The 13,316-nt window shown below is 41.6% G+C and overlaps 1 protein-coding gene across 1 annotated transcript in view; it reads left to right on the top strand.

Moving 5' to 3' along the window:
• The window catches only part of CYFIP1 (cytoplasmic FMR1 interacting protein 1), a 105,233-nt gene that overhangs the window by 47,020 nt on the left and 44,897 nt on the right, over positions 1–13,316 (top strand). The window contains 3 exon segments of the mRNA XM_042243577.1: positions 1,624–1,741; positions 6,969–7,091; positions 7,968–8,093. Of these exon segments, the coding sequence (XP_042099511.1) occupies positions 1,624–1,741; positions 6,969–7,091; positions 7,968–8,093 (367 nt within the window).

The following is a 13,316-nucleotide window of genomic DNA, read 5'->3' as shown; positions in this document are numbered from 1 at the left end:
TATTTTTTTTTTTTTCTCCTTTTGTCTTTTTTTTTTTTTTTTTATTTTAGTTTTTTATTTTTTAAATTTTAAAATCTTTAATTCTTACATGCATTCCCAAACATGAACCCCCCTCCCACCTCCCTCCCCATAACAACTTTCTGGGTCATCCCCATGCACCAGCCCCAAGCATGCTGCATCCTGCGTCAGACATAGACTGGCGATTCAATTCACATGATAGTATACATGTTAGAATGTCGTTCTCCCAAATCATCCCACCCTCTCCCTCTCCCTCTGAGTCCAAAAGTCCGTTATACACATCTGTGTCTCTTTCCCTGTCTTGCATACAGGGTCGTCATTGCCATCTTCCTAAATTCCATATATATGTGTTAGTATACTGTATTGGTGTTTTTCTTTCTGGCTTACTTCACTCTGTATAATCGGCTCCAGTTTCATCCATCTCATCAGAACTGATTCAAATGAATTCTTTTTAACGGCTGAGTAATACTCCATTGTGTATATGTACCACAGCTTTCTTATCCATTCATCTGCTGATGGACATCTAGGTTGTTTCCATGTCCTGGCTATTATAAACAGTGCTGCGATGAACATTGGGGTACATGTGTCTCTTTCAATTCTGGTTTCCTCGGTGTGTATGCCCAGCAGTGGGATTGCTGGGTCATAAGGTAGTTCTTCATGCCATCTTATAGTGGAATCAAAGTTAAAAGTGATGCCGCTTGAGATAGTGTACTGATCATCTTGAAAACTGGTAATCTGCATCCTTTCCTTCTGGCAAAGGGGTGAACTTGTTAGAAACCTCGTGGAAGTTGGTGCTGACTGTGAGGAAACCAAGGGAACTGCTCTGAGCCCAAAGACCCATGCTTTCTGCCCAGGAACGCCAACAGATTTAATCTTTTTTTTTTTCCAATTTAAGTTTTTTTTTTTTTTTAATTTTTATTTTTACTTTATTTTGCTTTACAATACTGTATTGGTTTTGCCATACATTGACATGAATCAGCCACAGGTGTACATGAGTTCCCAATCTTGAACCCCCCTCCCACCTCCCACCCCACATCATCTCCCTGGATCATCCCCGTGCACCAGTTTAAGTTTTGATACCCTTTTTTTCCACTCTGTTGACTATATCTGTTTGCTACTGAAATGGTGTGTTGTACACGTAGTTATGACAACACTGTCTAATTTCCAAGTCATGTCAGTTTCAACTCTCCCATCAAGGATAACTTTTATTCCTGAGTCTTTGGCTGACTTGTTTTGTACTATAGTTTATATTTTCACATGTGAGTAATAAGGAAATACTAGTTCCTGCCAACTGTGCGGTAATGTGTCAAGGGGCTCTGGAAGGGTTATGCAGTATCTTGAATCCAGCAACTCTCAGCTTTGTGGAATGTAGTTTACTGATTAAGGAGAAATTACGGTTCCTTTTCCAGAATACAGACATGAGAAGGTAGACACAGACCCGACACAGGGAACTGAGGCAGACCCAGCTGTTACCAGGCAGAGAATGCCACGTTTGCCACCTCGACCTCGGCTGCAGTGGGCCTGCTGGGCTGGGGGTGGGCCTGCCTTGCCTGTGTCCTTGGCCAGGTGTCCCTTGGGTCATGCACGTTTCCCCTTTCCCCTTAGATGGACCTGCACGTCCTCCAGCAGCAGCCCACAGTACAACATCTGCGAGCAGATGGTCCAGATCCGGGAGGACCATATGCGCTTCATCTCGGAGCTGGCACGCTACAGCAATAGTGAGGTGAGTGGCCTCTGCCTGCAGTGCACACCGGGCAACACCATGTCTGATGTGGTCCTTGTATTCTCTGCACCCACATTTACTTTGAATTTTACCCTTCATTTACTTTGAGAAGCATAGTTTAAGTACTGTGTACTTAACAAGCTCTCATAATGGATGAGGCAGTGCAGATATGATATAATGGAGTTTGTTTGGATCTGTTCAGCTGTACAAAAAGCATGTTCTTTTTTTTGGAAAAATATTAGCAGTGATCCCAAAAAAATGACTGAGTTGAAACCATGAATAAGTACATTTTCTAGTCTAGTTCCGTCGTTCCAAACTGCTAGGAGAAAGGAGAGCAGAGTAGAGGACATCAGGAGCAGAAGGGATGGCTTTGACTTGTGCCCTTTCCTGTCTAGAGGGAGGAAGTACAAGAGCTTGCAAGTTCTTAGGAAGATACATCAGGTGCCCAGAAAAAGGCCTGAGGAAGGGTGTAGGAGGTAGTGCTCTCTTTTGGGCCATGGGCCTTGTTAATTCCTTCTGGCTTTGCAGCTGGGTTTTCTGTGTCCTTGTTTGGGCCAGTCACGTTGCCCATACCTGCTACATGCCTGGCTCCAAGCCAGCATGACTCACATGGGGTGGGTGGGTCAGGGGTCGAAGAGAGGAGAAGCAGCAATGGGAGGGTCATTTCTCATGTCCTAGCAGATGAGACACCAAGGTCAGGGTCAGAGCAGTGGTCACTGGCATGGATGGGTGCTGCAAATGGTCTAGAGGGACCTAGGGACTTGGGGCAACATATATAGGTCTGGTTTCTGAGGTTGTAGTACCTTGGGGTTCTCAGGAGGACCATTATATTTGGAAGAACTCTGTGTGCTGTTCTGCCCATTGCAGGACAGTGAGCATTCCATCTCTCAGCCACAAGCGCTAGTCAGTATGTAACCAAAATGACTGAAAGGTAGCCCAAACCCTCAGGGCCTGTTACCTCCTTGCAGACCCCACGTGGGTGGCTGACTGAGTAGAGATGGGGGCCAGCCCCCTGGACATCTTCATGTGGTTGTAAACTGAGTTCATGAGGAGCTCTCAGACAGCACGGAGAGCTAATGTCTGCCTTTCCAAAGAGGAGCATTTCACAGCATGCATGGTTCCTGTCTGCCTTCTGAGTTCTGCCATAGTGCCCTTATCATCAGATAATGGTTTTAATTAGAGAAAAGAGATCCACCTTTGACAGCTTCGCTCAGTTTATTTTTAAACAGATTTATGAGGCCATAATACACATATCACCCAATTCACCCATTTAAATTATACACTTCAAAGATTTTTAGTGTATTTAGTGAGTTGTGTAACTGTCATCACAGACTTGTTGAACAGTGTCAACATCCCCAGAGCAACTCTGCACCCCTTAGTAGTCACTCCCCATTCCCCTTCCTTCTGGCACCTGGCAGTCTACTTTCTATCTATGGATTTACCTACTGGAAGGTTCATCCATGTTATAGCCTGTATCAATAATTTTATGGCTTATAATATTTAAAATAATTTTATGTTAGAATAATACTGCGTTGCTTAGACACACCACATTTTGTTGGTTCATTATGAATAATGCTGCTATGAACATCCGTGTACAAGTGTTTGCGTGGATGTAAGTTTTTACTTCTCTTAGGTAGATATCTAGGAATGGAACTGCCGAGTCATATGGTATTCTGTGTTGAACATTTTGAGGAACTGCCAAGCTGTTTTCAAAGCAGCTGCACTATTTTACATGTTCACCAGCAGTCCGTGAGGAGTCTGATTTCTCTACATCCTCGCCAGCCCTTGTTTCTGTTTTTTTTTGTTCTGACCATCCTAGTGAGTGTGAAGTGGTGCCTGGTTGTGGTTTGGATTTATGTCCTTAATGGCTAATGAAACTGCGTATCTTTCCATGTACTCATTGGCCAATTTTAAGAAATGTCTCTTGAAGTATTGGCCCATTTTTAAATTGTATTGTCTTTTTTTTTTTTTACTATTGAGTTCTTATATTCTGTTGTCTGTTATGTGATTTTCATATATTTTCTCCTCTTTTGGAGTTCTGTCTCCTGTCTGTTTGCTGTCTCAGTGACGCTCTTTGAAGCACAGTTTCTTATTTCTGGTGTGGTCCAGTTTGCTTTATTCATTTGCTTCTGGCTGTGCTAGGCTTCATTGCGGTGCAGACTTTCCTCTGGCTGTGGCATGCAGGGGCTGCTCTCAAGCCTGCTGCTCTCACTGTGCGGGCTCCTGTTGTGGGGCACAGAATCTCAGACACGCAGGCTTCAGGAGTTTGGGCCCGTGGCTCTGCGATCGTGGCTCCCAGGCTCTAGAGCACGAGCTCAGAAATTACGGTGCGTGGGCTTAGTTGCTCTATGGCATGTGGGATCCTCCTGGCCTAGGGATCAAACTCACGTCCCCTGCATTGGCAGGCAGACTCCTTAGTGCTGAGCCACCAGGAAAGCCCCAGTGCAGTCCACTTTTACCTGTTTTTTCTTTGGTTGGTTGTGCTTTTGGTCGTAATGAACAAACCGCTGCCTAACCCAAGTCACAAAGATTTACCTCTTGTTTTCTTCTAAGAGTTTTGTAAAAGTTTTAGCTCTTATATTTAGATCTACGATCCATTTTAAGTTACTTTTTAAATATGGTATAATTTAAGGGTTCAAGTTCATTCTTTTGTATGTAGATATCCAGTTTTGCCAGTATTGTTTTTTAAAGACTATTCTTTTTCCACTGAAGGCACCCTCATCAAAAATCAATTGACTGTACCACTTCTGTGTTCATTGCAACATTATTTATGATACTCAGACCAAAGAAACAGCCTAAGTGTCTACAGATAGATGAATGAATAAAGAAAATGTGATATATATTACACAGTGGAGTATTATTCAGTCATACAAAAGAAGGAAATCCTGCCATTTGTGACAACATGGATGGCCCTTAAGGGGATTACACTAAGTGAAGTAAGTCAGACAGGAAAAGGCAAATATTGTATGATACCACTTTTATGTGGCATCTGAAAAACTAAACTCATGAATACAGAGAACAGATTGGTGGTTGACAGAGGCAAGAGGTAAAAGAAGTGAGAAAAGATGGCCAAAAGGCACAAACTTTCAGTTATAAGATAAATAATTTCTGGGGCTGTAATATGCAGCATGGTGACTATAGTTAAATGTCAAAGTTCCTTGGAGAGTAAATTATATTTCAGAGTTCCTTGGAGAGTAAATCCTGAAAGTTCTCATCATAGAAAAAAAAAATTGTAATTGTGAGTTGGTAGATGTTAACTTATTGTGTAGTCATTTCACAGGATATGCATTTGTCTCAGTCGCTTAATCGTGCCTGACTTTTTGTGACCCCATGGACTGTAGCCCACTGGGTTCCTCTGTCCCTGGAATTCTCCAGGCAAGAATACTGGAGTGGGTTTCCATGCCATCAGACCCAGGTCCTCCGCATTGCAGGTGGATGCTTTACCATCAGAGCCACCAGGGAAACCCATGTCAAATCAAGTCATATTGTCCACTTTATGTATGTATCACATATATCAGTAAAACTAGGTGGAGGAGAATCAGTTGATTGTAATCCTGAGGCTTCATTTTTGGACGCTCAGTTCCTTACCATTGACCTTTATGTCTGTCCTTTGCCAGTGCCACACGTGCTTTTTTCCTGAAGTATAGCTGATTTACAGTGTTGTGCCAATCTCTGCTGTACTGCAGAGTGACTCAGTTATCCACATATAGACACTCCTTTTTAAATATTCTCTTCCATTATGATTTATCACTTGATGTTGAATATAGTTCCCTGTGCTATACAGTAGGACCTTGCTGTTTATCCATCCTATAAATAATACTTTACACATGCTAATCCCAAACTCCCAGGCCTACCCCCCACCTCCCGCTTGGCAATCACACATCTGTTCTCTGTGTCTGAGAGTCTGTTTCTGTAGATAGGTTCATTTGCGCCGTGTTTTAGATTCCACACATAAGTGGTATCATATGGTGTCTGTCTTTCTCTGTTTCGCTTAATTCACTAGTATGATAATCTCTGTTGCGTCATGTCGATGCAAATGGCATTGTGTTCTTTTCTATAGCTGAGTAGTATGAGTGTATGTTTTAGCTGTTGTGAATACTGCTGCTGTGAACATAGGAGTACATGTATCTTTTTTTTGCCATGCAGCGAGGCATGTGGGATCTTCCCTGATAAGGGATTATACCTGTGCCGCCTGCACTGAAAGTGTGGACTCTCAACCACTGGACTTCCAGGGAAGTACCCTGCATGTGTCTTTTTGAATTATAATTTTGTCCAAGTATATGCCCAGGAGTGGGATTGTTAGATCGTATGGAAATTCTATTTTTGTTTTTTTTTAAGGACTCTCCATACTGTTTTCCATAGTCACTGCACCAGCTTACATTCCCACCAACAGTGGAGGAGGGCTCCATTTTTATTGTTTGTGTTTTAGTTCTCCATTACATAAATTTTCAAGCACACAAATGAAGAGACCAGTCCTGGCTCCTCAGATACCACACCAGGCTTCATCACCTACCCCTTTTTAGTTGCTCCTCCAGGTTAGCGTGAAGCAATTGCAAGATAACATAGCACTCCCTCTGAATATATTTCCCACATGTCTCTAATAAATAAAGAACACTCTTAAAACATAACCATAATTCCATCACACCTAAACAACCAAGTATGTATTCCTTACTAGTAAACAGCTGGTCATTATTCATATTTACCCTATTTGCTCATTATCAGTAGTGATTTATTTTTCCAGGTTTTTGTGCCCCAGTCTCCAAATAAGTTGTATAAGCTGCAGTTGGTTGACATGACCATCCCCCTTCTCATGCCTGTGTCCGCCCTCACTTTCTGTGCCATCATTTGCCATGACCTCTTTCCCCTGTGTGTCCTGTACACTGCCAGAGTAGAGGCCCCGTAAGACACAGCTCCCATTCTCCAGACCCACTTGGTCCCTGGGCAGCCATGCTGAGGTCTGCTGAGGGGTCCAGCTGATTGGGATGTGGACAGCTGCAGCCACTGCCTCCTCAGCCTGGTGGTCCTCAGCTCCTTGCTACTTCCAGAGCTGGATTCCTTTGCTCTGTGTATCAGTTATTAAACTAATTGATTCCTTAGCATCATCTAAAGTAATAGCTAGTTTTTTAGAACTACTTTTGCCAGTGTACATTTGGAGTAGGCTCCTAGAATGGGTTTGATAAGTAGTTTCCTGGACACTGGTGACCTCTTAATGCTCTATTATCTCTAGGTGGTCACGGGCTCAGGCCGCCAGGAGGCTCAGAAGACGGACGCTGAATACCGGAAGCTCTTTGACTTGGCTCTTCAAGGTCTTCAGCTGCTGTCCCAGTGGAGTGCTCATGTGATGGAAGTGGTGGGCCCTCTCACTTTTATTTGGAAATGCACCCCCTAGTTAATTAGAAGTGCTTTTCTTCCTAAACTTGTCAATAAACTGACTAAACTATATTTTTTCTGCTTTAACTTTGGCCATTGGATCAAAAACAAATCGGTTTTTTATCTTTGGCACTAGAAATAAGAGTATATATTAATTTAAATGTTTCTAAGATGGCTCAATGTACATTTCATTTACATATATTAGAATTAAAGGTCCTTATCTTTTAAAACACATTGGTAGAATTACATTTGTATTGTTATGATGATTTTTACTTCTCATTTTTTTTCTCATTTTTTTTAAAAACAACACTCTGTATTTCTAGCCATCAGCTTCTTTTGTTTAGGATTAGTAAAGTGGTTTATGATGCATAAAATGGTTTGGATACTCATAAGTCAGAAGATTTTTCTGTTTGGTTGTTTATTTTGCTCAGACAAGGATTTTTATATTTGGATGGGTACTTGATTGTTTGAAAGGCTAATTCTTTTAGAAATGGTGATAAAGTGCTTATAGTCTTAGATATTCCACATAAAGTATCCAGACCATTTTACCTGATGCGTTTCTTAAGGTTCTGATCTGCTGCTTGAGACTGAAGTCACGTTTCCAGAACGTTTTGCAGTTCTATGGAGATGGAGTGTGTGTGCACGCATATGTAGCACGCGTGTCACATGTGTGCGTGCATTGTGTGTGTGTGTGCATGCAGGCACTCAGGCCTGTGTGTGACTCTCAGACTCAGTGAACAATAGCAGGCTGGCCTGCGACCTTAGGTAGCTTTTGGCAGTAGTCCTGTAAGTCAGACCAGCAGGTAAACATTTTGCCTTTGGTGTGGCTGTCGCCCCTCTGTTTTGATCACACCAGTATTCGTGGAAACTTGTGCACCCAACGGACAAGTACTCTAACAAGGACTGCCCTGACAATGCTGAGGAGTATGAGCGTGCCACCCGCTACAACTACACCAGTGAGGAGAAGTTTGCCCTGGTGGAGGTACGGCTTGTCTGCTTTCTCCTCCTCCTTTGATTCTGACCTCAAACTGTCTTTGCTATACAAAGAAGGGCAAAAACATGAATGAACTACTTGTTTTATACAGTTGCGTCTGTGTAGGGTGGCTCTTTGAATCTGTCACAGATGTCGGAATAGAGATTAAAATAAGTTGTGGGTTCCTGGTCTCTGCATAGACACTCCCCTGAGCCAGATCAGGGCATGTTCTGAGGAGAGCTTGGGAGCCTCAGCAGCTTTTTGTTGGCACACACGAGAGGAGCAAGTTGAGACCTGGGTGTTGGAGAGAGAGGAACCCCACTCACAGCTGTGTGGTCCGCAGCTCTGCGTGATGTTTAGGACTCTTGTGATGAACAGGTCTTAATTTCTGTGCCATCTAGTCTCTGGATGTATGTTTTGTAGCTGTACGTTTCCCACCTTGTCTGAGAAATCTTTGCATACCCCCAAGGTCATGAAGAAAGTCTTCTGCATTGTCTTCTGGGTGTCTTATTCTCCTTTCACATTTAGATCCGAAATACCCCCTCCAACCCTCCCAGCTGCTCTGCCTGCCCCCTCTGTGTGCGTCAGGTAACCATACTTTAGGCAGGTGTGTTTCTGCTCATGTTCCAATCCACTGGTCAGTCTGTCTGTCCTTTCCTAATCCCTCTGTCTTAATTACAGTAGTTACGTGTGTCTTGTAAAGTACATCTTTCTCTCTTCAAGAATTCTTAGCTATTCTCACCCTGTGCATTTTAATATACATTTTAGAACCATCCAGTTATGTCCCAGTGAATCCTGTTAAAATTTATTATAAGGGTTTGAATAAACCTATAGACCATTTTCAGAAGAATTGACAAATTTATAATATTGAATCTTTCATGAATCTGATATGTCCGTCCATTCATTAAGATTCTCTAATACCTCTTTTCATCTGTAAAACTGTTGCACATCTTTTGTTGACTTTATTTTATTTTTTTCAAAATGTTTATCACTGATGTTTAAAATCAATTTTTTTTTAGTTTTCCTTGTATCTACCAACTTGTCTAAACTCACTTATTAATTGTAATAAATTATCCATAGATTATTCTGTATTTTCTACTTATATAATCATATCATCTGGAAATAATGACAGTCTTATTTCTCCCCCTTCTATTTTTTTTTTTTTTTAATCACACTAGGTAGGATTCCTACTCATTAAATAGAAGGAGACTCCAGGTGTTTATGTCTTGTTTGCCATCCCAAAGGGAAAGCTTTCAGCATTTTGTCATGCAATGCATTTGTTATAGGTTCCTTGTAACTACCCTTCCTCAGATCAGGGAAATTGCCTTCTATTCCGTATTTGCTAAGAGATTTTATCATGGATAGATACCAGTTTTATAAAACATTTTTCATCCATTAAGACAATTAAGCTCAACATTCAGAAAATGAAGATCATGGCATCCGGTCCCATCACTTCATGGGAAATAGATGGGGAAACAGTGGAAACAGTGTCAGACTTTATTTTTTTGGGCTCCAAAATCACTGCAGATGGTGATTGCAGCCATGAGATTAAAAGACGCTTACTCCTTGGAAGAAAAGTTATGACCAACCTAGATAGCATATTCAAAAGCAGAGACATTACTTTGCCGACTAAGGTCCGTCTAGTCAAGGCTATGGTTTTTCCAGTGGTCATGTATGGATGTGAGAGTTGCACTGTGAAGAAGGCTGAGGACTGAAGAATTGCTGCTTTTGAAGTGTGGTGTTGGAGAAGACTCTTGAGAGTCCCTTGGACTGCAAGGAGATCCAACCAGTCCATTCTGAAGGAGATCAGCCCTGGGATTTCTTTGGAAGGAATGATGCTAAAGCTGAAACTCCAGTATTGACTCATTGGAAAAGACTCTGATGCTGGGAGGGATTGGGGGCAGCAGGAGAAGGGAACGACCGAGGATGAGATGGCTGGATGGCATCACTGACTCGATGGACGTGAGTCTGAGTGAACTCTGGGAGTTTGTGATGGACAGGGAGGCCTGGCGTGCTGCAATTCATGGGGTCGCAAAGAGTCGGACACGACTGAGCAACTGAACTGAACTGATTATTCTTTTATTCTTTCAGTGTGCTAGATTTACACTGATAGGGTTTTTTGGATCAGGTTTAATATTAAGCTGACCTTGCATTCCTGATATAAACTCAACTTGATCATGATATTTTATCCTTTTTATATCTTGCAAGATACAGGTTGCTAAGATTTTTATATGGATTTTTGCATTGAAGTTCATGAGTAAGAGTGGCTTTTAATAATACTTTTTTCTTTTAATGTTTGGTTTTAGAACACTTCTAGATTTGCAGAAAAATTGCAAAGATAGTATAGTGGATTCCCATATACCCCATGCCCTTTTTCATTTATTAGTAACATCTTATTTTAGTATTTTTATATTTTTAATAAGCTAGTGTAAATACATTATTATTAGCTAAAGCCCATGCTTTATTCACATATCCTCACTTTTTCTATAACATTCTTCCCCTGATCTAGGATCTCACTTCACATGTAGTCATCATGTACCCTTTGACTCTTCTGGGTCATGACACTGCCTCAGACTTTCCTTGTTTGTGATGACTGTGACAGTTTTGAGGAGTGCTGGCCTTTAGAATGTCCCTCAACTGGAATTTATCTGATGTGTTTCTCATGATTAGACTGAGGTTGTAGCTTTTGCAAAGGAGGAGCACAGAGCTGAAATGCCATTTTAATAACATCACATCAAAGGCCTATGCTGTCAGTGTTATTGATTCATCAGTGCTGGTGTTGACCTTGGTCGTTCGGCTAAGGGTGTCCAGGTGTCTCTGTTGTGAGGTTACCTGCACCAACTACCAACACCCCCTTTCACAGGGTGCTTTTAGGGAGGAGGTTGTGCTTAGCCCACACCTTGACAACCTTGCATTCTAATTTTTGGATTCTGGCTTCATGAAATGGTTGATGACAGTCCTATCTTCCCTGTTGTCTGTAATGGTTTGTGTAAGATATTTTTTCCTTGAATGGTTTCCAGCATTTACTTGTGAAGCTTTCCCTGTATGGGTTGGCTTCTGAAACTTTCAGTTTCTTTGCTAGATAGAGAAGTATTCAGATTTTCTGTTACTTGTATCAGGTTTGGTAAGTTGTATTTTCAAAGATTTTTCTAAGAATCTTTCTAAATTTTCTTATTTTTGACGTACTGCTTTTATGATAAGTTTTCATCTTTTTTGGTAACAGCTTTTTCCCACATACCTACAGTTCACCCATTTAAAGTGTAAAATTCAGTGCTTTGAGGGGATATACTCACAGAATTGTATAATCACAAATTTGGAACATTTTTGTTGTCTCAAAAAGAAACTTGTACCCATTAGGAGTCACCCCGCATTTTCCCCTTCCTTCATCCCATGGCAGCTAATAATCTGCGGTCTGACTGTAGATTTGCTTATTCTGGGCGTTTCATACAATATGTGATTGTGATTGGTTTCTTTCACTTAATAATATTTTCAAGGTTCCCACATATATCAATATTTCGTTCTTTTCTGTGCCAAATAATATTCCATTGTATGTATATATCATATTTTATTTATTCATATTAGCTGACAGACACTTGGGTTGTTCTGCCTTTTCACTTATGAATAATGCTGCTATGAGCTTGTGTGTGTAGGATTTTGTGTGGACTTGTTTTCCTTCCTTCTGATAATACATCTAGGAGTAGAGTTGCTGGGTCATATGGTTTCTCTGCCTTTAACATTTTGAGAAACTACCAGATAGTTTGCAAAACGGCAACAGTTCTTTACATCCCTGCCAACAGTGCATGAGAGTCCACTTTCTCCAACTCCTTGCCAGTTCCTGATGTCTGTCTGGATTCTGGCCGTCCTGCTAGATATGAAGCAGTGTTTCATTGTGGTTTTGATATGAATTTTTATAACAATGCTGCTGAGCATATTTTCATGTGCTTATTGACAGTTTGTGGGCTCCCCCAGTGGTGCAGTGGTAGAAGAATCCGCCTGCCAATGCAGGGGACCTGGGATCGATCGCTGGGCAGAAAATCCCCTAGAGGGGGAAATGACAACCCCCTCCAGTATTCTTGCCTGGAGAGTTCCATGAACAGAGGAGCCTGGTGGGCTGCAGTCCACGGGGTCACAAGAGTCAGACACAGTTGAGTGACACAGTTGACAGTTTGTATATTTTTGGAGAATTGTCAGATTCTTTGCCCATTTTTTAATTGAATTATTTATCTTTGTATTATTGAGTTTATATATTCTAGGTACCAGTTCTTACCAGACATATGATTTGCAGCATTTTCTCCCATTTACTTTTTACTTTCTTAATGGGATCTTTTGAAGCATAAAAGTCTTTCATTTTAATAGAGTTCAGTTTTTCAATTTTTTTCTTTAGTTGCTTGTGCTTTTGGTGTCATCTCTTAAGAAATCACCACCTAACCCAAGTCACAAAGATTTGCCTTGTTTATTTTTGTTTGTTTGGTCTTACAGATTTTTAAATGTATATGGTCAATTTTGAGTTAATTTTTAATGCTGTGAGATAGGGTGTTATATTAGAGGTCCCCAAGACCACCCTTAGCCTAGATTTGCTAGACTAAGTTATATAGAACTAAGTAGCTGTTCTGTTCAAGGTTATGATTTATTATAGAGAAATGACATAGATTAAAATCAGCAAAGGGAAAAGACACTGGGTTAAGTCCAGGAGAAGCCAAGCGCAAATTCCAGATGTCCCCCTCCTTATTGGAGCTGCAGGGAATGTGTTTATTTCTCCTGGCAGTGGTGGGTGAGCATAGATGCAGAGTGTTGCCAACCAGGGAAGCTCACCTGAGCCTTGGTGTCCAGGGTTTCTGTTGAGTGTCAGTAATGTTGGCATGTTCAGGAAGCAACAGTTAGAACCGGACATGGAACAACAGACTGGTTCCAGATAGGAAAAGGAGTACGTCAAGGCTATGTATTGTCACCCTGCTTATTTAACTTATATGCAGAGTACATCCGGAGAAGGCAGTGGCACCCCACTCCAGTACTCTTGCCTGGGAAATCCCATGGACAGAGGAGCCTCACAGGCTACAGTCCATGGGGTTGCTAAAAGTCGGACACGACTGAGCGACTTCACTTTCACTTTTCACTTTCATGCATTGGAGAAGGAAATGACAACCCACTCCAGTGTTCTTGCCTGGAGAATCCCAGGGACAGAGGAGCCTGGTGGGCTTCCGTCTATAGGGTCACGCAGAGTCAGACACGACT

This window comes from Ovis aries, chromosome 2 (genome assembly GCF_016772045.2).
Source record: "Ovis aries strain OAR_USU_Benz2616 breed Rambouillet chromosome 2, ARS-UI_Ramb_v3.0, whole genome shotgun sequence".
NCBI classification, from domain to species: Eukaryota; Metazoa; Chordata; class Mammalia; order Artiodactyla; family Bovidae; genus Ovis; species Ovis aries.
Note: the sequence above shows the minus strand (reverse complement) of the source record. Positions and strands in the feature narration are given on the sequence as shown.